Genomic DNA, 26,449 nt, shown 5'->3' on the forward strand with positions numbered 1-26,449 from the left:
CTGCTGACAAGCGCTCGTGAGCACTCTCAAAGGCTAACCATAGTCTATCCTGGTGCTCTGCCACCCAGTCTTGGAGGATCAGAAACCCGCCCTAGGAGAAAATCAACATGAAGTTGCGGTTCCCGTCCAAACATCAAAAAGAAGGGAGACTCTCCAGTGCCCTGATGGGGTGTGTAGTTATAACAAAACAGGACCTGAGGGAGACAGGAGGCCCAGTCATGCTTGCGGGAGACTGGGAGTTGTGCGTAGGAGGTTGTGGAGGGTCCTGTTGAACCTCTCACACTGCCCATTGCCTGCTGGTTGGTACGGAGTGGTGCGAGATTTTGACACCTCATACATGCTGCAAAGTTGCTGGACCAGGGAGCTCTCAAAACTCCTGCCCTGGTCTGGAGTGAATGCGACTCGGAACACCCAGCCTATAGAACCACTCCTGGAGCAGTACCTGGGCCACAGTAGAAGCCCGTTGGTCCCGAGTGGGGACAGCCACTGTGTATTTGCTAAAAACGTCAGTCATTACAAGGACGTTCTCCAAGCCATTTTGGGAGAGTTCCAAGACGGTGAAGTCTATGGCCACAATCTCGTTGGGCTGGGATGCAGACAAATGGCCCATAAAGCTATGAGGGGCATGGGCAGAATCTTTTGCAACTTGACATCGCTCACACTCCTGGACCCCAAGTTTAATGTTGGAGGTTATACCGGGTCAGTAACAGCGCTCCTGGACCAGTTCAGAGGTCCTTTCAATGCCTTGGTGGCCATGTTCATGGTGCAGCTGCCTTAGGGTCTCCTCTTTAAGGATCGCAGGCAGGAGCAGCTGCTGGCCTTCCTCACTCAGGTGTTAGGAGACTTCCTAAAGGAGTTAGTGAAAGGTGTTAGGAGGCTTCCTAAAGGAGTTAGTGAAAGGTGTTAGGAGGCTTCCTAAAGGAGTTAGTGAAAGGTGTTAGGAGGCTTCCTAAAGGAGTTAGGAAAGGTGTTAGGAGACTTCCTAAAGGAGTTAGTGAAAGGTGTTAGGAGGCTTCCTAAAGGAGTTAGTGAAAGGTGTTAGGAGGCTTCCTAAAGGAGTTAGTAAAGGTGTTAGGAGACTTCCTTAAGGAGTTAGTGAAAGGTGTTAGGAGGCTTCCTAAAGGAGTTAGTGAAAGGTGTTAGGAGACTTCCTAAAGGACTTAGTGAAAGGTGTTAGGAGGCTTCCTAAAGGAGTTAGTGAAAGGTGTTAGGAGACTTCCTAAAGGAGTTAGTAAAGGTGATCACGGTGGTGAGGCAGTCAGACTTTCACTGAGTGACGTCATAATAATGTGACGGTGGCACAAGTCAGTGACGTCTGCCATGGTGGGGAAAGAACTACAAGTTTCTGAAAATGGACTACAAAAAGTTCATCTGGATTCTAGATTCAAGGCACATTATTGCTTTGGTAACTTACATGATCTCACCTCCTTTGCTAAAGGAAGCATCAGTGGTTCCTAAGCTAAAGGAGGTTCTAAAGGAAGCATCAGTGGTTCCTAAGCTAAAGGAGGTTCTAAAGGAAACAACAAACCTCCTTTCCTTCTTATTGAGAATTCAGACAGTCCTTATCAAGGCCGCCACACAAAACACTTCCGGGCTGAAGGAGAAGATGATAGATAAGGAGATAGGAGGGACAATTGGGACGTACCCTCAGTCTCGACAAGAGATGCCATTGTGCAAATCCAAGATGGCGGCGCTACAGAGCAACTAGTTCACAGTCGCCGCCATCTTGAAATGACGAAAATCAGAAACCTGCCAGAAGTGATGTACACGGAAGGTGGCACACCGTAAGTGAAGTGACGTAGCGGAACCCACTCGCCGGAAATGACGCAACACAGAAGTTATTCTCCGGAAAAGACACAAAACAGGCCGTTTATTCCTCAAAGCACATTTATCGCTTCTTTTTACGTCTCTTTCGTATCTCAACAGAGTCGAGGATCGTCTTCTGATAAGGTCAAGATTAACCTTCTTGTCCATATAGAAACAATCAGTTTGCACTAATAAGAAGCAGTAGATATATCAGTACTAATGATAGTAGCAGTAGTTACATCAGTACTAATGATAGTAGCAGTAGTTATATCAGTACTAATGATAGTAGCAGTAATTATATCAGTACTAATGAGAGTAGCAGTAGTTATATCAGTACTAATGAGAGGAGCAGTAGTTATATCAGTACTAATGAGAGGAGCAGTAGTTATATCAGTACTAATGAGAGGAGCAGTAGTTATATCAGTACTAATGAGAGTAGGAGTAGTTATATCAGTATTAATGAGAGGAGCAGTAGTTATATCAGTACTAATGAGAGTAGGAGTAGTTATATCAGTACTAATGAGAGTAGGAGTAGTTATATCAGTACTAATGAGAGTAGCAGTAGTTATATCAGTATTAATGAGAGGAGCAGTAGTTATATCAGTACTAATGAGAGTAGCAGTAGTTATATCAGTATTAATGAGAGGAGCAGTAGTTATATCAGTACTAATGAGAGTAGCAGTAGTTATATCAGTATTAATGAGAGGAGCAGTAGTTATATCAGTACTAATGAGAGTAGCAGTAGTTATATCAGTACTTCCACTGACCCTCGGCATTTGTTGCGTTTTTAAGATGTTTTTTTTCTCTCTTATCTGTTTTTATCTGTTTTTACTGTGAAGCACTTTGTGACTCCGTGTCTGTGAAAAGCGCTTTAGAAATAAAATTCACTTACTTACATCCATTTTCTCCAGCTTCTCCATTTCCAGGTGGTGGTGGTGTCAGTCTGAGCACCGTCACCCAGATCACATTGCACCATTAAGAGCCTTTCCTGCAGGTGGAGAGCCCACAGGAAGGTGGAGAGCCCACAGGAAGGTGGCGAGCCCACAGGAAGGTGGAGAGCCCACTGGAAGGTGGAGAGCCCACGGGAAGGTGGAGAGCCCACTGGAAGGTGGAGAGCCCACGGGAAGGTGGAGAGCCCACAGGAAGGTGGAGAGCCCACAGGAAGGTGGAGAGCCCACAGGAATAATGAGAAGTTCAGATGTATTAAATGTAGTGAAAAGCAACAGGAGCTGAAATACACAGGAACATTTCTTTCAAATTAAGTTTTAACTGTCCTAATCTGGAGCAGAATAAAAATGATAAATCATTTATATTCGAGTAAAACATCTTCATGAAACTGTGAAAATATCCTGTGTCGTAGAAACTTGGCAAACATAAACTGGGAAAGTTTGAACATTGAATGAAGTAAACAAAAGCTGCTGAGTCAGCAGGAGTTTCTGAAGCTATTTGATATGATATGAAATGAGTTCAGCAGTGTTTTCCAGCTGAAGCAGCAGAGGCTTCTGACTTCAGTCACAAGGACATTTATCACATTTTCCTTCTCACTCGCATGTTTCAATTCAATTCAATTCAATTCAATTCAATTCAACTTTATTTGTAAAGCTCTAAATCACATCAACAAACATCTCAGAACCTATTACAATGATAGAGAACAACAGAACCCAACTAAACCTTCCAGAACCTCTTACAATGATAGAGAACAACAGAACCCAACTAAACCTTCCAGAACCTCTTACAATGATAGAGAACAACAGAACCCAACTAAACCTTCCAGAACCTCTTACAATGATAGAGAACAACAGAACCCAACTAAACCTTCCAGAACCTCTTACAATGATAGAGAACAACAGAACCCAACTAAACCTTCCAGAACCTCTTACAATGATAGAGAACAACAGAACCCAACTAAACCTTCCAGAGCAGCAGATGGAACAAGCAACAGAGGAAACCAGGAAGAACTCCCTCTCAGGAAGAACAGTTCATAAGAAGTCCCTCTTCAGGAAGAAAGGGGGCGGAGCCTAGACTCTGGAAGGGGGGGCATCCACCTTGACCGGTTGGGGGGAGAAGTACATGGGATAGGACAGGGAGAGAGAGGAATAGAAGAGAGAGAGAGAGAGAGAGAGGAATAGAAGAGAGAGAGAGAGAGAGGAATAGAAGAGGGAGAGAGAGAGAGAGAGAGGCAGACAGGCCAGAGAAGTACAAATACTAAGAAAAGTCTCTGATGAGCGTTGGTCTGATGATGAACCAATCTCAGTCTGGAGTTTAAGGGCCGTGCCGTTGTGGGGGGGTCCCGGTGCTGTAGGGGGGTCCCGGTGTTGTGGTGGGGTCCCGGTGCTGTGGGGGGGTCCCGGTGCTGTGGGGGGGTCGGGTAGTAGGACCGTGGTAACTCCACTCTGGGAGTCTTGGGTCTGATCCCCTGGATCCTGCTCCCCTCCTGTCAGGATCTGGTGGCTCCAGTAATGTTGTTACACAGAGAGAAAGAAAGAAAGACAAGAAACAGAAGCTCCAAATGTAGAGTTCCTCCCTTTAACGGCAGAGAGGAAATCCCCTCAGCAGTCTAGGCCTAGAGCAGCTCAACTTAGTGCTCCTATTTTATTCCTAATGAGAAGCTCTATCAAAGAGGAAGCTTTTTAGTCTCCTCTTAAATAAACTAATGGTGTGGGCCCTTCGGACCGAGGCGGCTAGTTGATTCCAGAGTAAAGGAGCCATATGGCTGAAACTCCTGCCTCCTCTTTTACTTTGAAGGACTTTAGGGATTACCAACAGTCCTGCATCCTCAGAGCCAAGGGCTCGTGGAGGGTGAGACACTTCTAGAAGTTTCTCCATATAGGACGGAGCCTGGTGATGAAGAGTTTTAGATGTGATCAGAGTGTCTACTGAGTGTCTTTTGACAGTTGCAGCTGTTGTTTGTCGTCTGGAAACCTCTCCTGACCTCTGCTCCTTCTCTCCATGTCCAGTTGGACCAAAGCACAGACTGTTGGAAACCAAAGCTTTTGATTCACTGAACATCACAGTTCGTCTCTGTAAACGTCTCCAAGCTCGCCAGCTATCATTCAGCACATGATTAGGGTCCGAGCACTGAAAGTGCAAGGACCCTATTGGCGTGGGATGAATGGCCCATTGAAGAGCCTGCACACGTTTTAAAACACCAAATGCGGTACAGAACTCAGGCCTGGCGACTCATCATGGATTTGATCAGTTTCACTCATGGGCCAAACAAAATGGCTCCACAGCGCCACCTAGGAAGGTGATATGTAGGCATGTAGAACATTCCAGAACAAGCACATTTACAATGGGGACATTTTTGTCAGATCGACAGGGAAGCCAATTTTATGAGTTGAATTTTCAAAATAAGGTCACAAGGCATTGGACTTTAAGTTACTCCTCCCGGGGATTTGAGCCAATTGACTTAAAATTTGAGGTCGGTCATTGAAAGGCATTGATTATTAAAAGTTGCATAAATCAAGAGTTTTTTTTCTAAAGATATGGTCCTCGCGTGCCGACGGATTTGGTGGTAAATATGGTTGGTGTACTGTATATCCCAGAGCGTGGCTACGGTGGCACGGCGGTTTCTGATCAGGCCTGTGGAAATGTTAAGGAGATCATTAGTTTCCGAAATGGGAGGGGCAGAATTTGTGACATACACGTGGAGTGTCGGGTCCGACCGGCACACAGGTCCTGCAGGGAGCTGCAGGTCCACATTGGTGCCCCGCTGAGGAATCTGACACAGGGTGGCACATGACCTCGGCATGCACCACCTTCCAACATGGGTGGGTGTGCGAGGACTCGCCCAACATTTCTTGCAGCTTTAATCAACATTAATGTCAGTGTGTCGCCCTCCTCCCTCACCCCCCCCCCCCACCCCCCACCCCCCCTCCTACCACCAGTTTCTTCTGACCTCATATTACCCGCTATATCGAAGTAACGTGATTCAAGGTTTAAATAATTATTCTTTTTGCATGTTAGATATTGTAAGGTATGAAGAAAACCTCCATCAGCCTCCAGACATTTCTTTTTGTTTTTGAGATTTGGAATCTGCTCTTGCTGCTGCCGCTCGGCTGTACAGAGGTACAGTGGTTCGCTCTGTGGCCTCACAGCCAGAAGCTCCTGGTTCAAATACAGGCCTTTCTGTGTGGAGTTTGCATGTTCTCCCTGTGTGTGGAGCTTTCCTCCAGGTACTCCAACTTCCTCTCACAGTCCAAAATAACATGCACTGTGGAAGACCCTCGACCCCCCCAGCTCCCCCGACCACTGCTCTGTGTGGCTGCTACCGACGGCCACCAGGGGATTAATATAAAGTCAACACCTAGAACACCTTCCAACAAGGAACCTTTACAGAACCAGATGAACCTGAGCAGCATTTTCCAGACAAAAACATAAACTGAGTATCAAACAAACAAGCACACACATTAGCAAATTGCTAATGCGTGTATCTCGATCCCCCCGGCAGGAGAAGGACAAGGGACTGAGGGCCCCAGGCCCCAACACAAGCCCCCAGGACCCCACCCAGATCCGGGTGGAGGAGTTGGCCACACCTCCATGAGCCAAGCAGGTTGCATGGAGGGATGTTTTTGTGTTTTGAAGAAATGATGCGGTGATGTGGTGTTGAGGTGTTTGGTCTGTGTACTGATCACACTTTAGAGTATTTCAATGTATGGCAGTACCTCCATCAGCCTCTAGAGGTCGCGGACCCCTGTTGGAGAAGACAGCTCTTATTTTGAAGAGGCTTTCTTTGTCCACCTCCGGTGTCTCCGCCTCTCCGGGCTCTGCAGGTCACAGAAACGAACCGATCCACCGCAGGGACAAACCGCAGGAGCTGCTGCGGCGCTGAAAGGTTTATTTTGGGGTTTGGCTTGTGGCTTGTTGCGGAGATGGGCTGCGCTGGATTCACCTGCTCCAAACACAGCCTGTGTGTGCTGAACATCCTGCATGTGGTGAGTGTGTGTCCGCCATATGGATGCTTCCCTCAGGGCTGATTCAGCTCTCAGCCTCCATGCAGCGCAGCTTGGATCAATCATGCAGTGGCATGGCTCAGGATCAGCTTTTCACTGGACCATCACTCCGAACAGAACAGAACCTCCTTTAACTGCAGAGTGGTGGTAAACCTGCCGCTCCAGGAGGATTCTGTCTTTACATCATTATGTCTCCAGTCTGAGGAAAAAACACCCAGATCCTCGGATTCTTTAGATGTAAACTAGCTTTGGATTTCCACTTCATGAGGATCCTATGAGGAGGATTGATTTAAATTATGTTAAATTTTATTTATACGTCAAATCCAACAGCCTCACAGCTCCAGACAAAAATGTTCCTTTTACACTGAGTAGCTGGAATAGAATAGAATAGAATAGAATAGAAGTCCTCTATGTCACTCTACTGCAATGTTAATGTTGGCAGCATTGAAATGTTGTGACAGCAATAAAAAAACACACAATAGTAGAAAATACAAGACTGTGAAGAGGTGAAATATATGTTTTTTAAAAATATTAAAATATTAACAACCAGGTCTAGGAGGAACAAACAGAAGTATTTACAAAGGTATTGCAGAAGAGAGTGTAGCAGCGGTGCAAATATAAGATATAAACACTAAATCTGAGAAGAAAATCAGAAACATTTTCTGTCGATGCAGCAAGTAAATTTTGCTTGATAAGAAATCTTGAAATATGATGTTTAAATGTGAGGAAAGATGATACTCAAGGACTGAAATAAGTAAATTAGTTTTAAAACGAGTCATATTATCTATCACGTCCAAATCATTTAGCAGTGTAAGAGGAAGAAACCTCCAGAACCAGAACCAGAGGAGGAGACTATCTGCTGTTCTGGTTGGAGGTGAGATGGAGGTGAGATGGAGGAGAGATGGAGGAGAGATGGAGGAGAGATGGAGAGAGAGAGAGAGAGAGAGAGAGAGAGATGAGAGAGAGAGAGAGAGAGAGAGAGAGAGAGAGAGAGAGAGAGAGAGAGAGAGAGAGAGAGAAGAGAGAGAGAGAGAGAGAGAGAGAGAGAGAGAGAGAGAGAGAGAAGAGAGAGAGAGGAGAGAGAGAGAGAGAGAGAGAGAGAGAGAGAGAGAGAGAGCGAGAGCTCTCCCAGCAGTCTAAACCTCCAGCAGCTTCACTAGAAGCTGGTCCAGGGTGTCCTGAACCAGCTCGAACTCTACGCTTTAGTAAATAGAACTTTAGCCTAACCTTTAAAGTAGAGACTCTGTCAGCTTCCTTAACTGAAGCTGGGAAATGATTCCTCATGGGAGGAGCCTGAGAGCTGGAGGAACCTTCAGGGGGCCAGCACTCCGAGAATCAAACCCTCAATCCCACTGCGCAGTATGTACTGGTACAGTATGTGGCGAGGTGGTACCAAAAGTACCGTACGAAACCGTTAACATCTTTCGGCACCCCTCCGTTGAGGTACCAAGCAGTACGGAATGGGTCCAATAAGGAGGAGCGTCAATGCAGCCATCTGTTGATTGGTGGTGACAATCGTCACTGTCGACAAGCAGCAATATTTAAATTATAAACCCTCCTGTTGTTGTTTGCACACTCCGCTTCGTGCTCACTGGTTGATATTGGCGCTCTACTGCCCCCTAGTGTTCCAACAAGGTGCAGAAGCTCCTCTCAGCAACAGGAGAGGAGATTCAGCAGGAGCTGGACGCTGAGAAACGTTTTCCACTGTGTCACAGAGAACGAGGCTCACGGCTTGAAGAAAAGTGCGGCGCTCCAGGGTCTTGTCCAACAAAAAACCAAACGTTGGCACTGCAGTGTTCTGCGCCTTCCAGCTCGCTAATAACTGTACCCCGTCATATTTTATTCATGTTTTAGCATGTAGCCTCGCTACTGTTTGAACCCCCAAGAATGTTAGCATGTAGCCGGTAGCACAGTCGGGGGTTACGTGATGCACCTGAACGCATCACTCAGGGCTGTCAGCTCCTGCACTTAAAACCGGGAAAACATCGACGTCACAATCAAACTTTTCTTCTTCTGGGTCCTAATGGGAGTAATCAGTAATCAGTAATCAGTAATCAGCTGTCGGAAAAAATGCTTGTTCGGCAGTATAGTTCATATTCCCAGAAGAAGCTGTCGAACTCGTTGGCCACGCCCCCTCACCCGCAGCCACACGTCGTGAAGCCGCGTTTTAACTTTTAAACTGCACAGCTTATTTCTCACTTCTAACGTTTTCAGAAGTGTTTCAGTAATAAAAGAGAAGGTTTGTGTCTGAGTCGCTGTGGTGGTCTGGTTCTAACTGCTGGAGCTGAAAAGCCCTGAGTGATGCGTTCAGGGGCATCACGTAAGTCCGCCCTACCGACATGTTAACGAGCTCATACAGCTGCGAGGCTACGCACTTTTACATGATTAAATTATCACTGATGCAGTCATTAGCGAGCTGGAACACGCAGGCGCAGCAAGTTTCAGCAGTTTGGCACCAAGAGACTTTGGCAGACGGTCGACACTTGCTGAACTAAATGTCTTCAGCCAGAGGGGAGGGCGCAACGCCATCAGCTCGACCTGGAGTGACAAACTTTCTTCTTGTTCTTATGGAGGATGAATCGGCCTTTCACTCGGACTCCTGAGCTGCAACGTAACAAATGTGCTTGTTGTGGCTGGTCCTGCCTTATTTACTGTTGCATGACGACTTTACATACCTGTGTCATTACGTGGCGCTTCACAACCCCGCCTACATTTTAAACGTACTCTCTGCGGTGGGACCGCGCAACAGAGTTGGGTCTGGGTACCGCTTTGTGGTACACCGTACCGTACCGTACCGTCACATTCTGTGCAGTGGAAACGAGGCTTAACAGTTCTTTAAGATATGATGGATCCTGGTTTAAAAGAAAGATTTAAAATTCTGTTGTAGATTTAACATGAAGCCAATGAAGAAAAGCTGATATTGGACCGATGTGATATTTCCTGTCGGGATTCTCGCTGCAGCATTTTGAACCCGTTGAAGACTTTTTAGCAGTTATTGGGACAAACTGATAATAGGGAGTTACAAAAGTTTACTTTGGAAGTAACCCATGAAACGTGGATTACTTTTTCAGGATTGAGTCAACATGTTCCTGATACTAGAAATATTAGTAAGGGTTAAAAAAGATTTGTTTAATGTGGGAGTTGAAGTCTTCGTCCAGAATAACTCCCAGGTTAATCACAGTGGTACTGGATGCCAAAGTAATACTGTCCAGTCGTACTAGATGTTTACATAACTTCTTTCTCAGATGTTGTGGGTCAAATATAAAAACTATAAAAACAGTTTCGGCTCACCCAGACTTTATGTCTGTAAGACAAATTGATCAGGATTCAGAAAGATTGATTTATCAGAAAGAAGTGCAACAAATCTAAGATTGGGATAGAAAAAGTGAACTTTTCCAGTGTATCCTACTATTTTATGATGTCACTATAGGCTGAATCAGTAATAACCTGAAAGCAACTTAAAGAAAAACTTTAGACTTCAGCATCTTTTGTTTTTGTTCTTCTTGAAACCTTCATCGATCACCGACGCTGGTCTCTGCCGGTACTCTGGAGGAGCAGGTTGACTCAGGGTTTTGGATTAACTGCCTCACTGTTCATAGTCCACGTCGATAGCTGTACTTCTGCACTGCAACCCAAAGTCCTCTGGGACAGACCCCGAGACGAGACATTGTCTTCCTTCTGAAGTGTCACTGAAGCCAAAAATCAGCTGAACTCCAGTCCCACCTCCTGTAACAGTGAATCATCCTCAGCAGCACGGCGGCAGAGTCACTGCAGGGTTGTTGTTGTGTGTCTCCTGCAGATGGTGAGTCTGCTGATGATCTGCATCGCGGCGTGGGGGAAGTGGTTCGGCCTGGTGTCCAGTTTCCAGGTGGTGGGGGGAGTGATCGGTGTGGGGGTCTTCCTCTTCTTTGTGGCTCTGGCCGGCCTCATCGGGGCCATGAAGCACCACCAGGTCCTGCTCTTCTTCGTATCCTTTGCCGGCTGCAGCCGTTGGATTTAAGCTTTAAAGCCCTTCGACACTGGTGCTGTGTTGAACATGATGCATGGATGAATGTGATGTCATTAAATATGACATCAGACGGAAATCTGAAACGTCTTATAACTTTATGATAATTAATTAGTAAATAATTAGTATCGATGATGTGAAGCATTTCACCTGCGATGCCTTAGAATTATTCCCAAATGAGAAGTGATCGCTGCTTCGAGTTATTTGAAGATTTCACACTTTTTAAAATGTTTAATTTGTTCTGGATTTTTCTTGAAATGGAAGTCTAGAGCCAATCCGTTTTCACATCACAAACATTCAGACAAATTTCAAGTGTTAAAAAATGAGTAACTACTATAAAGTGTCGGCGCTAATTGGAGGTGATGTTTCCAGGAGCAGTTTAGAAAGATCCCTGCTCATCTCCAGCTCTCCACCAGCATCAATCTTCCACTAGCTTCTCCTCTGCTTCATTCCTTATTAGAACATTTAAAAAGAGTCAACTGGCTGGAAGCTTTTTTTTTATTATTTCAATGAATCTCCACAATGGAAAAGCTTCACTTCAAGATGAAGAACTACTTAGAACAATGTGAACTGTTTTGGGGAAATAATGAGAAGCGGGGGAAGATGATGTCTGAGAGGTTTTTCCTCCAGAGCCTCGGTCACACTTCGCTCTGCGTTTCCCTGCTGATCAGTGAAAAGTGGGAAGTCTCTCCTACAGCAGCAATAGTTCACAGGGAAATGTTTTGTTGTGACCCAGCAACCGTTCCTCTCCCTTGCTTTTCTCTCTTTTGGAAAATGCCTCTTGTATTCATGTATGCACGTGTAATAGGATCTGCAGCTGCATCGTGTTTCAGACTGCAGCAGCGATGCTCCTGGTGACCGCTGGCTGTCAGAAGATGTTGCCAGCGCTGCACATCCTGTGTGTGATGCTCCTTGACAGTGACGCTCAGTACATGGTCATCCTGTCCATGGTGTTCATCGTGCAGTTCTCTGTTTCCAGCGCCTGTCTCGCCATTAACAGAGAGCAACAGGTGAGTTATTCAGCAGCGTCCCTCCTCAAACCAAAACTGAATTAAAGACGATGATTGGCAGTAGTGCTGCTGTCCATGCTGCTTATGCTTGTAACTCCAACCAGCGTTAATAACTCTTCTCTCATATGCAACATGCGAGGTTTCCCCTTTATGTATGAAGCACACAGTTCAAGACTGCGTGGAGCAGGGGTGTCAAACTCCGGTCCATGTTCTCCATGTCTCCCTTCTTTAACACACCAGAATGTCCTGATGGTTCATCACCCAGTTCTACAGAACGCCTGATGACGAGCCGCTCATTGTAATCAGCCTGTTGAAGCAGGGAGACGAGGAGAAGCTGCAGGGCTGCACCTCCAGGACCGGAGTTTGACACCCGTGGTGTGGAGCGTTATCGCCCACTGAGCTCCTCTGATTGGATCAGGAGTCACAGCCACAGTGAACTCTCCACCTCACCGTGTGGAGCAGTGAGCTGGCAGGCTAAAGTCCATCGGCGTGTCGAGTCATGCATCCTCAGAGAAATCTGCATGAAAAGAACTCATTTAGTCTTGATTTGAATGGATAGACAATATCTTCCACTGTTTGTTTGAAATATCTTCCCCTGGAGTTTTGATCCAATTTGACATATCTGTGAGGTGGAGGTTTGTAGTTCCTGTTTGGGACAATCTTACAGTAGGAATGGAAGTTTAAACACAGTCCATATATCAGCGTCTACATCTTTACTCTTATACGTTGTGGTGATGTAGGATCACCTGCTGGAGGTGGGCTGGAACAACTCTGAGAGCACTCAGAGAGACGTGGAGAAGAGCCTGAACTGCTGCGGCTTCAGACACGTGGATCCCAACAGCACCTGCAGCGCTGTGAGTTCAAACTGATCCCAGAACTTCCTGGTGTGTTTAATCAGACCGCTGGTCTCAGGCTGCTGAACAACGGCACTTCCTGTTCCCCTGCAGGCCTGTTTCCCCAACCACTCCTGTCTGACCTGCGCAGATAAGATCCAGGAACATGCCGGAGCCATTCTGCACTTTGTCGGAGGCATCGGCCTCTTTTTCAGCTTCACTGAGGTGAGCCTTCACAACGGGAGCATGAGCACAGTGTGAAGCTGCTTCACATCTCAGTTCAGTCCTTGTGTTTTCATTATAATTCATCTGAATCCATGCTCAGCGTGTGAATATCTGCAAATAATCATTTCAAATGTTCAGTTATTGTTTTACAGTAAGAATGAATGTAAATATAATTCAGATTGAAAGATGTGGTGCTGATGTCAGTGATGTTACTTCATTCTGGCTTCATGCGATCAACAAAAAATCTATTCAAATAATTACTTGAAAAATGATTATCAAATAATTAATTCAAATAATTAAATTCAACTTTAATTATATAGCATCAAATGCAACACCGTCATAGAAAAATATTTTTTTACATTTATACACAGTTTGTGAAATTATACTTTAATAAGAATAGAATAGAATAGAATCCCTTTTATTATCTTAATACAATAAAGTTGCAGAGCTTCTCCTCTCAGTGCAAAAGAACAAATGACATACAAATACAAAAATATAGCAATTTAACAGAAAATAGTCCAACATAAGAAAGAATACTATAATATAAGAAAAAATACTATAATATAAGAAAAAGCATCATAATATAAGAAAGAATACTATAATATAAGAAAGAATACTATAATATAAGAAGGAATAGTACAAAATAAGAAAGAATACTATAATATAAGAAGGAATACTATAATATGACTATATATAATATATTATATGATATAATGTGACTGTTCCACAGAGACATATAATAGATGTTCATCTGGTCGAGTAGAGCAGCTTACCAAAGCTGCAGGTTCAATCCCCCATTGAGATTGTCCAAAGGTAAAATGTGCCGTGTAAAGTTCATTTTGCACATCAGAGGAACCTTCAGATTAGAGACTGTGTGGAGACCAAAACAAATCAGCTTTTCTTTCTATACATTAACGTGTGTCACACTCAGTGTGATCCATAATGAAGGTTTGCGCTCCAGAGACTTGTTGATTTGACAGAAAGGTTCACATTTCATGAATCGCACTGAGATTCTCTGGTGTGTTTTACCCGTTGTGAGGACAGTGAACACAACCAGGTCACACAGTCTCACCCGCTGGTACAGAGCCAGCGCTGCATCGATTAGTGTCGCCTGTCCATCCACTCAGCCGGTCGCAGTGGAAACCTGACCTGCTGTTTGTGTGTCAGATCCTGGGAGTGTGGCTCACGTTTCGCTACAGGAACCAGAAAGACCCCCGAGCCAACCCCAGCGCTTTCCTGTGACAGAACATCTCTGGAAGAGCAGCGACCTGCAGCGATGCTGTGAGCGGCGGGCTTCAGGCTGGAGCCGCGAGACGAGCTCCGGGTTTACACTCGTTTAGATCTGAATTTAATTTGCTCATGAAACCTCCACTGAGTGCAAGAATAAAACCTAAAACACTGCTGTGCTCAGTGGAACCAAGTGAAGGGTTTCTCTGTGTGTGTGTGTGTGTGTGTGTGTGTGTGTGTGTGTGTGTGTGTGTGTGTGTGTGTGTGTGTGTGTGTGTGTGTGTGTGTGTGTGTGTGTGTGTGTGTGTGTGTGTGTGTGTGTGTGTGTGTGTGTGTGTGTGTGTGTGTGTGTGTGTGTGTGTGTGTGTGTGTGTGTGTGTGTGTGTGTGCTTTTGCAGAGCTCTGTATAAAATGTGTCACAGTGATTCTTTTACTATAAAGTATACAGTATGTGGTAGATCACAATTGGAAGAAGAGTAAAGTATTTCTTTGGCTGTGTTTGTTCTGTTTGAGTGTTTGTTGATTCATTTATCCAGCCGACCAGTAACTTCATGTCTGTGGAGCCAAAAGTTCCATCTTCTCTCTGTTCTGTCTGAAGTCCAGTTGTTTAAAGACTGATGAAGCCGTTTGAACCCTTAAAGCTTCCCAAACCTTTTCATCACTTCTGTCAGACATACCAGTGTTCACACACTCACTTTCACTCGGATTGAACAGATCAAATAAACTTACAAAAAAGATCCCCCACAGTGAATTTATTAAAAGTTAGTGATATTATAAAAAGTTGTAATAATGAAATTTTCAACATTCAGTGCTTTCAAAAATGTGTTTTTAAAAACAGCTTTAAAACCTAATCAGCCTCTAAACTTTAGCTGTGTGAAACCAGCATCACTGAAAACAGAGCTGGTCTCAGAAGAACTGAGGGTTAACTGGTTTTTATTGGTGTTTACTGTCGGGATGATGGGGTCGGGCTGACGGGGTCGGGGATGACCGGGTCTGACTGACGGGGTCAGGGACGACGGGGTCGGGATGATGGGGATGACGGGGTCGGGATGATGGGGATGACGGGGTCGGGGATGACCGGGTCTGACTGACGGGGTCAGGGACGACGGGGTCGGGATGACGGGGATGACGGGGTCGGGATGACGGGGATGACGGGGTCGGGATGACGGGGATGACGGGGTTGGGGCTGACGGGGTTCGGGCTGACGGGGTCGGGCTGACGGGGTTGGGATGTGCGCCGCCCTTTGGGAATCACTGCCTTACCGCCGACACTGTTTGGGAATTTCCACTTTGAACAACTGTCCAAAATCTTTTTTTTTCAACCTCCTAATAAAGACTGACTTCTCTATTTAACTTTGAATGAGTCTGCGGCAGTAATATGAGAAGTCTTTTACTTTAGTCCTCAGGAGACACTAAAAGAGACAAGAAACTGTCACCAAGAAGACCCGAGGTGTTGAGCTGGAGGTGAAGGTACAGAGCTCACCATCTCTCTTTGCTGTTTCTATGGAACCACTAGCAGCAGCCATCAGACAGAACAACAACATAAAAGGAATACCAACAGTAAATGTAACACATAAAATATGTCTCTATGCAGATGATGTGATACTTTTCCTGCAGAACACACAGACCTCTCTTCCAGAAACAAAAGGGTTAATAGACAGGTTCTCCTCAATCTCAGAATATTCTATAATTAGGAACAAATCAGTCGTCTTGCCTATCAACTCTATATTCCAGCACACACCGAACACCCCACTAAAACCAGGGAACATCAGATACCTCAGCATTAACATCTCAGCCAAACTCTCAGACTTGGTGAACTTAAACTACCCCCCCTTATTAAAACATTGGAGGAGGACCTCACCCGATGGAGGACACTCCCTATTTCACTTCTGGGGAGAGGAGCAACAATCAAAATGATGGTCCTGCCTAAAATGAACGCCATCTTCTCAATGATCCCAACAAAACCACCAAAAACCTGCTTTAACACTCTGGATTCTCACATCTCAACATTCTGATGGAAAAACAAACCATCAGGTAGAAGTTTAAAAACACTCCAGAACACCAAGGACCAAGGTGGCTTAGAACTCCCAAACGTTATACTTTTTATCTGGCCAATAAAGTACTTTATGTAGTAAAATGGATGAATCAGAAACCCTTAGATGAAGGCTGGCTGGACATTGAGAAAACCTTGTGTGAAGATCTCCAGACCAGAGATCTTCCCTTCTTCAGTCCTTCATCAAAGAACCCAGCTGCTTTAAAAGCATCAATAGAACCACGTCTCTGACAGCTTGCTGGGAGGTTCTTCACCCCCTCTGGAACAATCCTGACATCCTGCAAAGAAAGAAACCAGTAGAAGTATGTTCCTGTTGTTTTGTGTGGGCGTGTGGGAATGTGTTTGTGAGGGGGGGGTTCCCTAACCACTGGCTTCCAGCCGGGCTCGTACTGGACCCTGCAGGTCTTAGACTCTGCTGTCCGGGTCTTGAGGGGGTAAGCCACTTTTGGGGTTCTGCCGCTTGGCAGCGGTAGAGCGCCCAGGCCCCGCTACCCCCCAATTTTAAACCGCACCCGAGACACACATCTTGCTTCGCCGCCGGGGTTGGGGGGCTCTCGGCCCACTCGGCCCGGGGGCCCTGCTCCGTCCGATCTCGGCTTGGCGGCTTGGGTCGGGGCCGGGGGCCCTGTGCACTTTATCCTTCTCTTGTGGGCTCCTCTTGCCTGTGGGGGGGTTTCCTCTCTGCATTCTCCATCGGGTGCTTTTTGGGCGGGGGCGTGGCTCTCTGGGGTGGTTCGCTGGTGTCTCCCCGGGCCTGGGGGGCTGCCATCTGCCGGGGTGATGATGTCCGGGCCCGATGGCCTCGGGCCCCGGGGTGTCGCTACGGGTCCCCCCACAACAGTTCCAACCACACCCAGTGGACAAACCACACCCAGTGGACAAACCACACACACACACACACACACACACACACACACACACACACACACACACACACACACACACACACACACACACACACACACACACTTCCAATCCTCACGAAAGGTGCTTCTGAAGTTGCTTGTTCTCTATCATCATTTGCTCAAACTTTACAAATCATGTTCTTCTTTTGTTGTTGCTTCTTTGTTAATTCATGTTCCTGCTTCATGTTCCTGTCTAGCTAGAGCTGCTCAGGCTGGTTAATCTAGGAAATCATCTTACTGTCTAGATAGAGCTGCTCAGGCTGGTTTAATCTAATAACAGTTGTAAAGTATTTGCATCAGTGTGATAAACTGTAAATGTCAGTTGAAGGCTGAGGTGAGTCGCACCGGAGACAAAACGCTGTGCAGAGACACACTTCTGTTTGTTTCAATGTGACAAAGTTAAGGATTGCAATGTGGGAAGATTATTATTATTATTATTATTATTATTATTATTATTATTATTATTATTATTATTATTATCATTATTATTATTATTATTATTATTATTATTATTATCGTTGTTGTTGTTGTTGTTGTTGTTATTATTATTATTATTGTTGTTGTTATTATAGTGACGAAAGCTTCCCATGTGACAGGATTGTCCATCTTCTTTGTGTGTGTGGCGCTCGTCCCCTCAGCAGCCCAGCAACAGGAAGCAGCTGTCAGCAGGCCGCCCGCCCTCACTTCCAGGTCCGTATGAGAACCTGAGCTCGGTCAAACTCTGGACATGTTGCTGTCAGTAGTTACCAGAGTGATGGTATGACCCACCAACAAGAAGCTCATTATCAGCTCTTTGGCCCCAAACGCCGTCCAGCAGAGAGCAAACTGCAGGGAGCTCCAGAGAAATGCTGACGCTGCAGCGTCTGCCGACACAATGCCAGGACGTCCTGTCAGACACACCGTCCAAGATAAAAACAAAGTCCTAGACTTTTCCAGGACAAAGGGAGATCATTTAGGACAATTCTTTTTCAGCTCACACTGCCTGTTTCTGTCAGAGCTGGATGGAAACACACAACTGGACTTTAAATATGTGTGCTTGATCAAATCCCTCACATTGTCCACCTTTAGACGTATTGGATAAGAGCAGACTTTCTCAGGAGCTTCAGGAGAAGACACAAATCATAAACTCTTGAGGTGGAGCCTTTCTGCTGTTCTGGGTTCGGGTCAGAGGATCGAAAAGAGAGGAGAGGGAGAGCAACATCCAACAAACAGATGGTCAGAAATCCACTGGCTGACATGATGGAGGCTCAGATCAGGAACCTTCAACTCTACTGTCAGAGGGAAATGAAGAAGCTCCGTCTCTCAGCAGTCTGAACCTACAGCAGCTTCATTAGAAAATGGTCCAGGGTTTGTTTTTAAATATAGACCAACCTTCAAAGTAAAGGCTACCGTCCTCCTGAACTGATTCCACATGAAAGCTCTGCCTCCATTCTACTTTCAGTAAACCTGGGAACCTGCAGGGGGCGTCACGAGAGCCGACTGTCCTTCTGGGGGGACGGGGGACACTTTTATAAGATACAATGGAGCCTGGCTGTTGTGTTCTAGATTGAACATGAAGCAGGACCCTCGCTGTTGAAGACTGTTTAAGCAGTTACTGGGACAAAGTTACAATAGTTACTCTGGAAGTACAAATACATGGATTCTTCTTCAGCGTCACTCTGAGTCAACATGTTCCTGATTTTAGAGACATGACAGGTGAAACAAAGGCCGTCCTGCAGTTCAATGTGGGAGTTTAAGGACCAGTCCTTGTCAAAAAGAACTTCCTCACAGTGGTACTGGAGGACAAAGTAATACTATCTAGTGTTACTACATCTTTAGATATTTTCTCTCTCAGATGTTTTGGGCCAAATGTTATATTATATTATATTATATTATATTATAGTCCCCTGGCTAGCTCAGTTGGTAGAGCATGAGACTCACAATCTCAGGGTAGTGGGTTCATGTCCCACGCCGGGCGCCACCTTCCCGTGGGCTCTCCACCGCCAGAAAGGTTCTTAAATGGTGCATTGTGATCTGGGTGACAGTACTCAGACTGTCACCCCCGCGACCCGGAAACGGATAAGCGGAAGAAAATGAATATCATATTATATTATATTATATTATGTACTCCCTAATAATGACCACAAGGGGGCACAGTTGGGCTGGACTGGCCTCCACAGTGAATCAATGGGCTGCAGTAGATTTTAAATTCTATTGAAGTTATAAGAGGATTTTATATTAGAGTGAAGTGACGTCTCCTGTCAGGACTCTCACTGCTGCATTATTAATCACTCAAAGGCTTTTTTATCAGCTTTTGGGACAAAGTGATATTAGGGAGTTACGATAGTCGACTCTCCAAGTACAAATACACGGATCCTTCTTCAGCGTCACTCTCAACATGTTTCTGATTTTAGAGACTTTACAGGTGGAAGAACGCCGTCCTGCAGAGCAGTTTAATGTGGGAGTTGAAGGACAGTGGATAAAAGTAACTTGCAGGTTCCTGACAGTGGGGGCCTTTGGAAGAGCATTAGGGCCACTCAGGAGACAAAGTGAAGACAGGAAGACAATAGGGACACATGTTTGCTTTGGTCATCGCTGCTCAAAGGAAGTAAGAAACAGAGTTCTGGGTGTCAAAGAGCCAAAAGAAACATCAGTTGCTTTTTGTTTAGACGCATCAGTTTTTATTCCAAAGGATGTACAGTAATAATAACAAGGTAGAAACAAGGTAGAGTCGAGGGGAAACACCTGACAGTGAGGAGGAACCTTCAAATGCTTCGTTTTCCATGTGTGAACTGGAGACGGCAAACGGGGCTGGTGAGGCTCTGACAGCGTCTCGTCCCGCCGCTCACAGCTCCGACTTCAGCAGCTTCTTCGCCTTCTTCATGTTGGCGAACACTGAGGAAGAGGAGGAGACTCACACTCACACACTCATCAGACACAGCGCGCACGTGTGTGTGTGTGTGTGTGTGTGTGTGTGTGTGTGTGTGTGTGTGTGTGTGTGTGTGTGTGTGTGTGTGTGTGTGTGTGTGTGTGTGTGTGTGTGTGTGTGTGTGTGTGTGAGCTGAGGGACTCACAGAGTTTGATGTCGTTGGGTTCGTAGGCGTACATGCGGTTGGAGTAGCGGCCGACGATGTCAGCCCTGACCGTCATTGTGGGGTCTGTGGGACGGCGGGGACAGACTCAGTCATGTGGACAAATGTGTCTGAACGTTATACAGCAGCTTTACTCTCACGTTTACCTTCATGCAAATATAAAGATACTAGATATTGTGTGTACCAGTGCCTCCTATGAGGATGTGGCGCTGATTCACAGTTTATCTTTTCCTTTGCAAGACGACATTTCCACCTTCCGACTGGAGGAGGACTGCCACCGTGCTTTATTAAGGTCTTCTACACTCAGACTCACATCCATCAGTCATAACGCTGAGTTATAGATGGTACCAACCTGTAGATACTGCTCACTTTTACTTTTTGGTGTATTAATATTCTCATACGAATAAATCATTAAGTAAAAGGTATTCTCTGAAACTTTCTGAAAATATTTCTCATTTACCATGAAAATGGTTAGAAATGATTACATTCCAGTAAATAATAATTCTGTATGAAACCTGATTTCTACCCTCTAAAGAGGACGATCAGTGTGTTCACTCCGTAAAGGGGGGGGGGGGGGGGGGCTCTTACCAACAAAGATGATTCTGGGGACGTACTGTCCATCAGGGGACAGATGTTTATCTGTGGTTTCGTACTGCGGCGGGACAGACAAAGAGAGGATGAAGGATGATGAAGATCAGATCAGCACTGAGGGACACGTTCTAGCAGCTGAAGCAGAGAAGACAACCTGCACACTGACGAGAGGCTGAGAAAAGCAGCTTCACAGGAGAAGATGTGACAATAGCAAATGTTGGACTTTTTAAAAACTTGGATTACTTTGTAAAACCTCAGATTTGCCTTCAAATAAAACCTCAAACACACTGAAGCTCATTTTCTTCATTACACTTTACAGTTTGGAAGTTTTCATTCTAAAATCAACTGTGACAGAGGGAAGAGTGTCTGCAGCGTCTCCTTGAGGAATTTCAGTGAACTACAGGAGGAACACGTCTCTTTAATTCATCTGCCTAAGAACACAGAACACTGTGTACTTTCACTCCTCCAACGAGCCACAGTGGAAGGACAGACGACTGTCTCTCACGTAGAGGTCCTTCACAACAGCACCACAGTCCTGACGCCTACCATCAGATTGAGAATAACAAAGTCCTCGTCCAGGGTTCTCTGGAGTTCCACGTTCTCGGCGAAGATTTTCCTCAGTGCTGCGGGAGAAAGTGTGTTTCAACTGGAGCAGTGGGAGAAGCAGGATACGAGGGAGGAAACGTCCCAGCAGCACAAACAAGAAGCTGCTCACTCTGCAAACACAACGGCTGCCTGACGCAACTCTACCAGAGGAGATGAACTACCAGGACATGAACTACCAGGGGAACTGAACTACCAGGAGATGAACTACCAGGAGATGAACTACCAGGACATGAACTACCAGGACATGAACTACCAGGAGATGAACTACCAGGACATGAACTACCAGGAGATGAACTACCAGGAGATGAACTACCAGGGGAACTGAACTACCAGAAGATGAACTACCAGGAGATGAACTACCAGGACATGAACTACCAGGAGATGAACTACCAGGAGATGAACTACCAGGACATGAACTACCAGGAGATGAACTACCAGGAGATGAACTACCAGGACATGAACTACCAGGAGCTGAACTACCAGGAGATGAACTACCAGGAGATGAACTACCAGGGGAACTGAACTACCAGAAGATGAACTACCAAGAGATGAACTACCAGGAGATGAACTACCAGGAGATGAACTACAAGGAGATGAACTACCAGGGGAACTGAACTACCAGGAGATGAACTACCAGGAGATGAACTACCAGGAGATGAACTACCATGACATGAACTACCAGGAGCTGAACTACCAGGAGATGAACTACCAGGGGAACTGAACTACCAGGAGATGAACTACCAGGAGATGAACTACCAGGGGAACTGAACTACCAGAAGCTGAACTACCAGGAGATGAACTACGAGGAGATGAACTACCAGGGGAACTGAAGTACCAGGAGATGAACTACCAGGAGCTGAACTACCAGGAGATGAACTACCAGGGGAACTGAACTACCAGAGGAGCTGAACTACCAGGAGATGAACTACCAGGGGAACTGAACTACCAGAGGAGCTGAACTACCAGGAGCTGAACTACCATGAGATGAACTACCAGGAGATGGACTACCAGGGGAACTGAACTACCAGAGGAGCTGAACTACCAGGAGATGAACTACCAGGGGAGCTGAACTACCAGGGGAACTGAACTACCAGGAGATGAACTAAGCATCTGCTCACCCAGGCTGTGTGGACAGTCTTCCAGGTGAAACAGGACCATCAGAGGCTTGTTCCTGGAAGACAAACCAGACCCAGTCCCTTCATCAGCTACACCAGCAGATATAATCTATAATTACCATTAAAATAACAGGAGTTGTTTCTTACCTGGATCTGGACCAGTACAGACCCTCCTCATACGTCTGAGCCCAGATCAGCTGGTCGCCCCACCCTGAGCAGACAGTAGTAAAATTACTGACATTCTCAGTCTGTGTCACTTCATGTGTCTCTGAGTCAGTAAGTCAGGTTACAACGGTGAAACACCCTGCAGGGTGTAGATGCCTCCTACACCCTGCTGGGTGTAGATGCCTCCTACACCCTGCTGGGTGTAGATGCCTCCTACACCCTGAAGGGTGTAGATGCCTCCTACACCCTGCTGGGTGTAGATGCCTCCTACACCCTGCTGGGTGTAGATGCCTCCTACACCCTGCTGGGTGTAGATGCCTCCTACACCCAGCAGGGTGTAGATGCCTCCTACACCCTGCAGGGTGTAGATGCCTCCTACACCCTGCAGGGTGTAGATGCCTCCTACACCCTGCAGGGTGTAGATGCCTCCTACACCCTGCAGGGTGTAGATGCCTCCTACACCTTTGACTCAACACTTCAAGATGAGCTTCACAAACCTCGGGACAGAGTCTGAGGGATCCTCTTCCCAGTCTTTGGCACATATTTGGCAAAGGTGTCGGAGATGGCCACCAGGACCAGGAGAACAGAGATGGCTGCTTTGATCATCTTTTCAGTTTCCTGGATCAAAAGATAGAGATGGTGAAGATCAGGACACCTGAGGGTCTCAGTTCACTAATGTTCTCTGGTTGGTAATGAGGCTGCACGAGGGCCTCTGGAGAAGCTTTAAGTTTTTCTTTCACAAAGATGGAGGTTCTAATCACACGGCGTTTCCTGAGGGTCTACGTTGAGGTTTGAGGAGCAAAGTACTGCACACAGTTCAATGATTTCACTGATTCAGCAGTCTGACAGAGTCTGCAGAGCAGCTGCGAGGAGCAATGTGAAGGTCAGAATCATCAGGGATTCAGTGTTTGAGTGAACAAAGTCCAGATGACATAAAAGTAAGACCAAACAAAAGAGCCTGGTGTGTCTTCCACACAGCAGGGAGACCGTGGGGCTGCGTTCACCCACAGTCAGCTGTCAACCTGAAGACGCTTCCACTCATGATGGAAACACTGAAGCTTCAGAATCACCGCAGCAGCAGCACCAAGAAGAAACACATTTACTCTTTTTTTAATCCAATTCAGTTCTATTTCTTTAGCGCTTAAGCCTCGATGGTACATGTAAAACCATTTCACATTACATTCCTGGACCACAGAGAAATTCTTGTTGGAATCGTGCCGTTGATTTGTTAATGGAGTAATGTTCTAATCCAACCGAGGCCTCCACTAACTAGTCTGGAAAACATTTACCTTTTTAGAATCACAACAGCAGCATGACATTTTGTTAGTGTACTAGTGAAGTAAAATACCAGTATACTCTGTAAGCAGAACCTATTACCTTACCTTCCCCTAATCTGGTTATTAATAGAAAATGTTTCCAGGTTGGAGTGAACTGAGACTGAGCAGAGGGAGGGGGACCAAAGAAAACTCTCCTCATTCGCTCCATCTGCTTCAGTAAAAGTTCACAACAGGTTTGACGGACTGTCCCCGACCTGTTCTTCACCCTAAAACCTTTTACAGAATAATTTATTGTTTTACACATTTAAATGTCCAGTGACCATCCAAAGTCTGTTTACAGAGAACGAACAATAAAACTTCCCAAAAAGAAAAACCCTTCTATTTCCTCGGACTACTTAGTCTGGTTGAAGAAGTGCCCAAGGTGTTTCCCCTGCCTGCCTGGAGCCGCCGGTCCCGGGGGAAACATCTTACCTGTTGTGCTCAGGTGAGAAGGTGAGTCCTGCCTTGTGCGCCTCCCGCTGCGCCGCCCCTGTTTTAAGCACCTGCCGCGCGCGACGCTCCTCCTCCATCCGTCTGCAGCGGAATGCTGACTCACCCGGATTTCAACTGGTTCCTTTGACTTTTCCGTGTCCTGCCGCAGACATCCGGGAGTCTCTGATTGTTCCATTGAACATTAAACAACAGTGGACGTTCCAGTGCATGGAGTCATGGAGTCTGATCGATGGATCAGAGCTTCTCAGCCGAGAAGTCCAACTGGAGGAAAAGGGAAGTTTATAAAAGCACTTTTCAATAGTCAGACTTTGCTTTTTCAGCCTGTTTATTGAGGGATTGAGGAGCGCCCTCCCTGTCACTGTGTGCAGGTAAACACTGTTTGTGTCACTCTTCATGTTTGTTCATGTAGTTGGAGTGACTCTGCCTGGCTCCTGGGCAATGAGGCCAAGATGCTCCAGTCTGGCATCGGTCCAAAGCCCAGTCAGCACTGCGGCTGGATCCCAGCTGCCACGTGTACCGATCACTGCAAACTACTGATTCAAACTACACGTCTGATCCAAGCAGCCACAAGTTTTGACTGGCTGTGTCTCGGTTGGTAGAGTGGTCCTTCTGTGATCTGTAGGTTGCAGGTTCCATTCCAAACCTCCACTCTCCATGACGAAGTGTCCTTGAGCAAAACACTGAACTCCAAACTGCTGTCAGTGGATTGGTACAGCCCCGTACATGTGGCAGCCATTACATGGGCAGTGGCGGTCTGCAGAGGCGTGGACTCAGGAGTTTGCCGGTTTGAATCCCACAGCTGACACCTGTAGGTCCCTTAGCATGACCCTTGACCCCCATCAGCCCCCGAGATGCCATAATGTGGCTGCACCTCCACATTCTAGAGATGAGATGGTCAATGAGGAAACCAAAGAAATTTCCCCAAGAGGATTAATAAAGTATGATTAGTGTCATTTAGATTTGTTAATGACTTGCCCCTCATTCATTCATCGTTTAACTGTAACAATAGGATTTTAATAATTACAGGTGACCTCCAAAAAAACTAAATAAAAGAATCTGCAGATATCAGAACATATTGTTATTTTACTAATCAGGTGAAGGTGTGGGTCAGTTTGTATGTTGATGCTGGTTTCCTTCTCCTGCAGGACTTCCCACGTATCCACGATGATTAAACTCCTCTCATGTCCTTTGCTGACTTACTGAGCTGCGGTTGGTGGATAAACTCATCTTACCAAATATATCCAGACTATAGGTTCACGAGAGAGAAACAAACGTCACACAAACACAAAGTGGAGATTCTCTGAGTGCTGAAGCAGCTCATAAAAGATGAAGATGTGATTATTTCAATTTGACAGTGTTTTCAAACCCGATCACTGGAGAAGAGCTGGCTAAAAGAAATATTAATAACTAATATAAATATTGTGTATAAATGAAAGATTGTGATATTACCAAAGGTTCAGAAATGATTCCTGCAGACAGGTTTGAGGATGCAAACTGTTCTCGTTGTGCCTGAGCTTTATCTGAAGGATCTGAACCGTCTCCTGTGTGCTGCGGTGGGAGTTCAGTGTCAAAGGAAGCTTTGTCCCCCCCACCCCCACCCCCACCCCCACCCCCACCCCCACCCCCACCCACACCCCCACCCCCAGGCCAGCCCAGCTCCTCTATGAGTCCTTTCAGCTGCTGCATTGTGAAGTCAAGCTGCTCACCAGACTCCATCTCCACTTTCCGCTGTGCTCCACACTCTAAAAGTTATTCAAAGAACACAGGCTTCAATTTGTGTTTTAAACTAGACAATAAAATACATATAAAACATTTCTGCCCTCAAACATTTTAGTGAAAGCATTAATATAACCTTGTAGAATGTAAAATACTGTTTCTAATTCTTCTTACATTTTAGATGATTATAGTCTCTGTATGAAGTTTAAACTTAATCCAGATTTGATACAGATCACTTGAGAATAATGGGCATAAACTGTCTTTAAATGTAGTCTCAGTCTGAACATGCGGCTGTTTGGATGTTTGATGCAGTTTAATCCCAGGTTTTGTTCTCAATGCAATGAGTTCCTGTCAGTCATTGCTGTCAGCTTCTAGTTTAGAACGTTGGTTATTATGGTCT

At 45.8% G+C, this 26,449-nt stretch overlaps 2 protein-coding genes across 2 annotated transcripts; one reads left to right on the top strand and one right to left on the bottom strand.

Annotated features, from left to right (window-relative positions):
• The first annotated feature begins 6,546 nt into the window (after positions 1-6,546).
• On the top strand, positions 6,547-15,415 carry tspan13b (tetraspanin 13b). Its single transcript, XM_080484158.1, has 6 exons — positions 6,547-6,740; positions 10,558-10,725; positions 11,694-11,774; positions 12,515-12,628; positions 12,722-12,832; positions 14,000-15,415. Exons 1-6 carry the CDS (start codon positions 6,678-6,680, stop codon positions 14,072-14,074), a joined length of 612 nt encoding a protein of 203 aa, XP_080340284.1. The 5' UTR covers positions 6,547-6,677; the 3' UTR covers positions 14,075-15,415.
• A 4,020-nt stretch (positions 15,416-19,435) lies between these two features.
• agr2 (anterior gradient 2) lies at positions 19,436-24,429 on the bottom strand. Its single transcript, XM_080484524.1, has 8 exons — positions 24,313-24,429; positions 23,062-23,182; positions 22,547-22,610; positions 22,403-22,455; positions 21,225-21,301; positions 20,676-20,739; positions 20,070-20,153; positions 19,436-19,890 (listed from the first exon to the last, which is right to left on the bottom strand). The coding sequence occupies exons 2-8, from the start codon at positions 23,168-23,170 to the stop codon at positions 19,841-19,843; spliced, it is 501 nt and encodes a 166-aa protein (XP_080340650.1). The 5' UTR covers positions 23,171-23,182; positions 24,313-24,429; the 3' UTR covers positions 19,436-19,840.
• Between the last annotated feature and the right edge of the window lie 2,020 nt (positions 24,430-26,449).

This window comes from Lipophrys pholis, assembly GCF_963383615.2.
Source record: "Lipophrys pholis genome assembly, chromosome: 17".
Taxonomy (NCBI): domain Eukaryota; kingdom Metazoa; phylum Chordata; class Actinopteri; order Blenniiformes; family Blenniidae; genus Lipophrys; species Lipophrys pholis.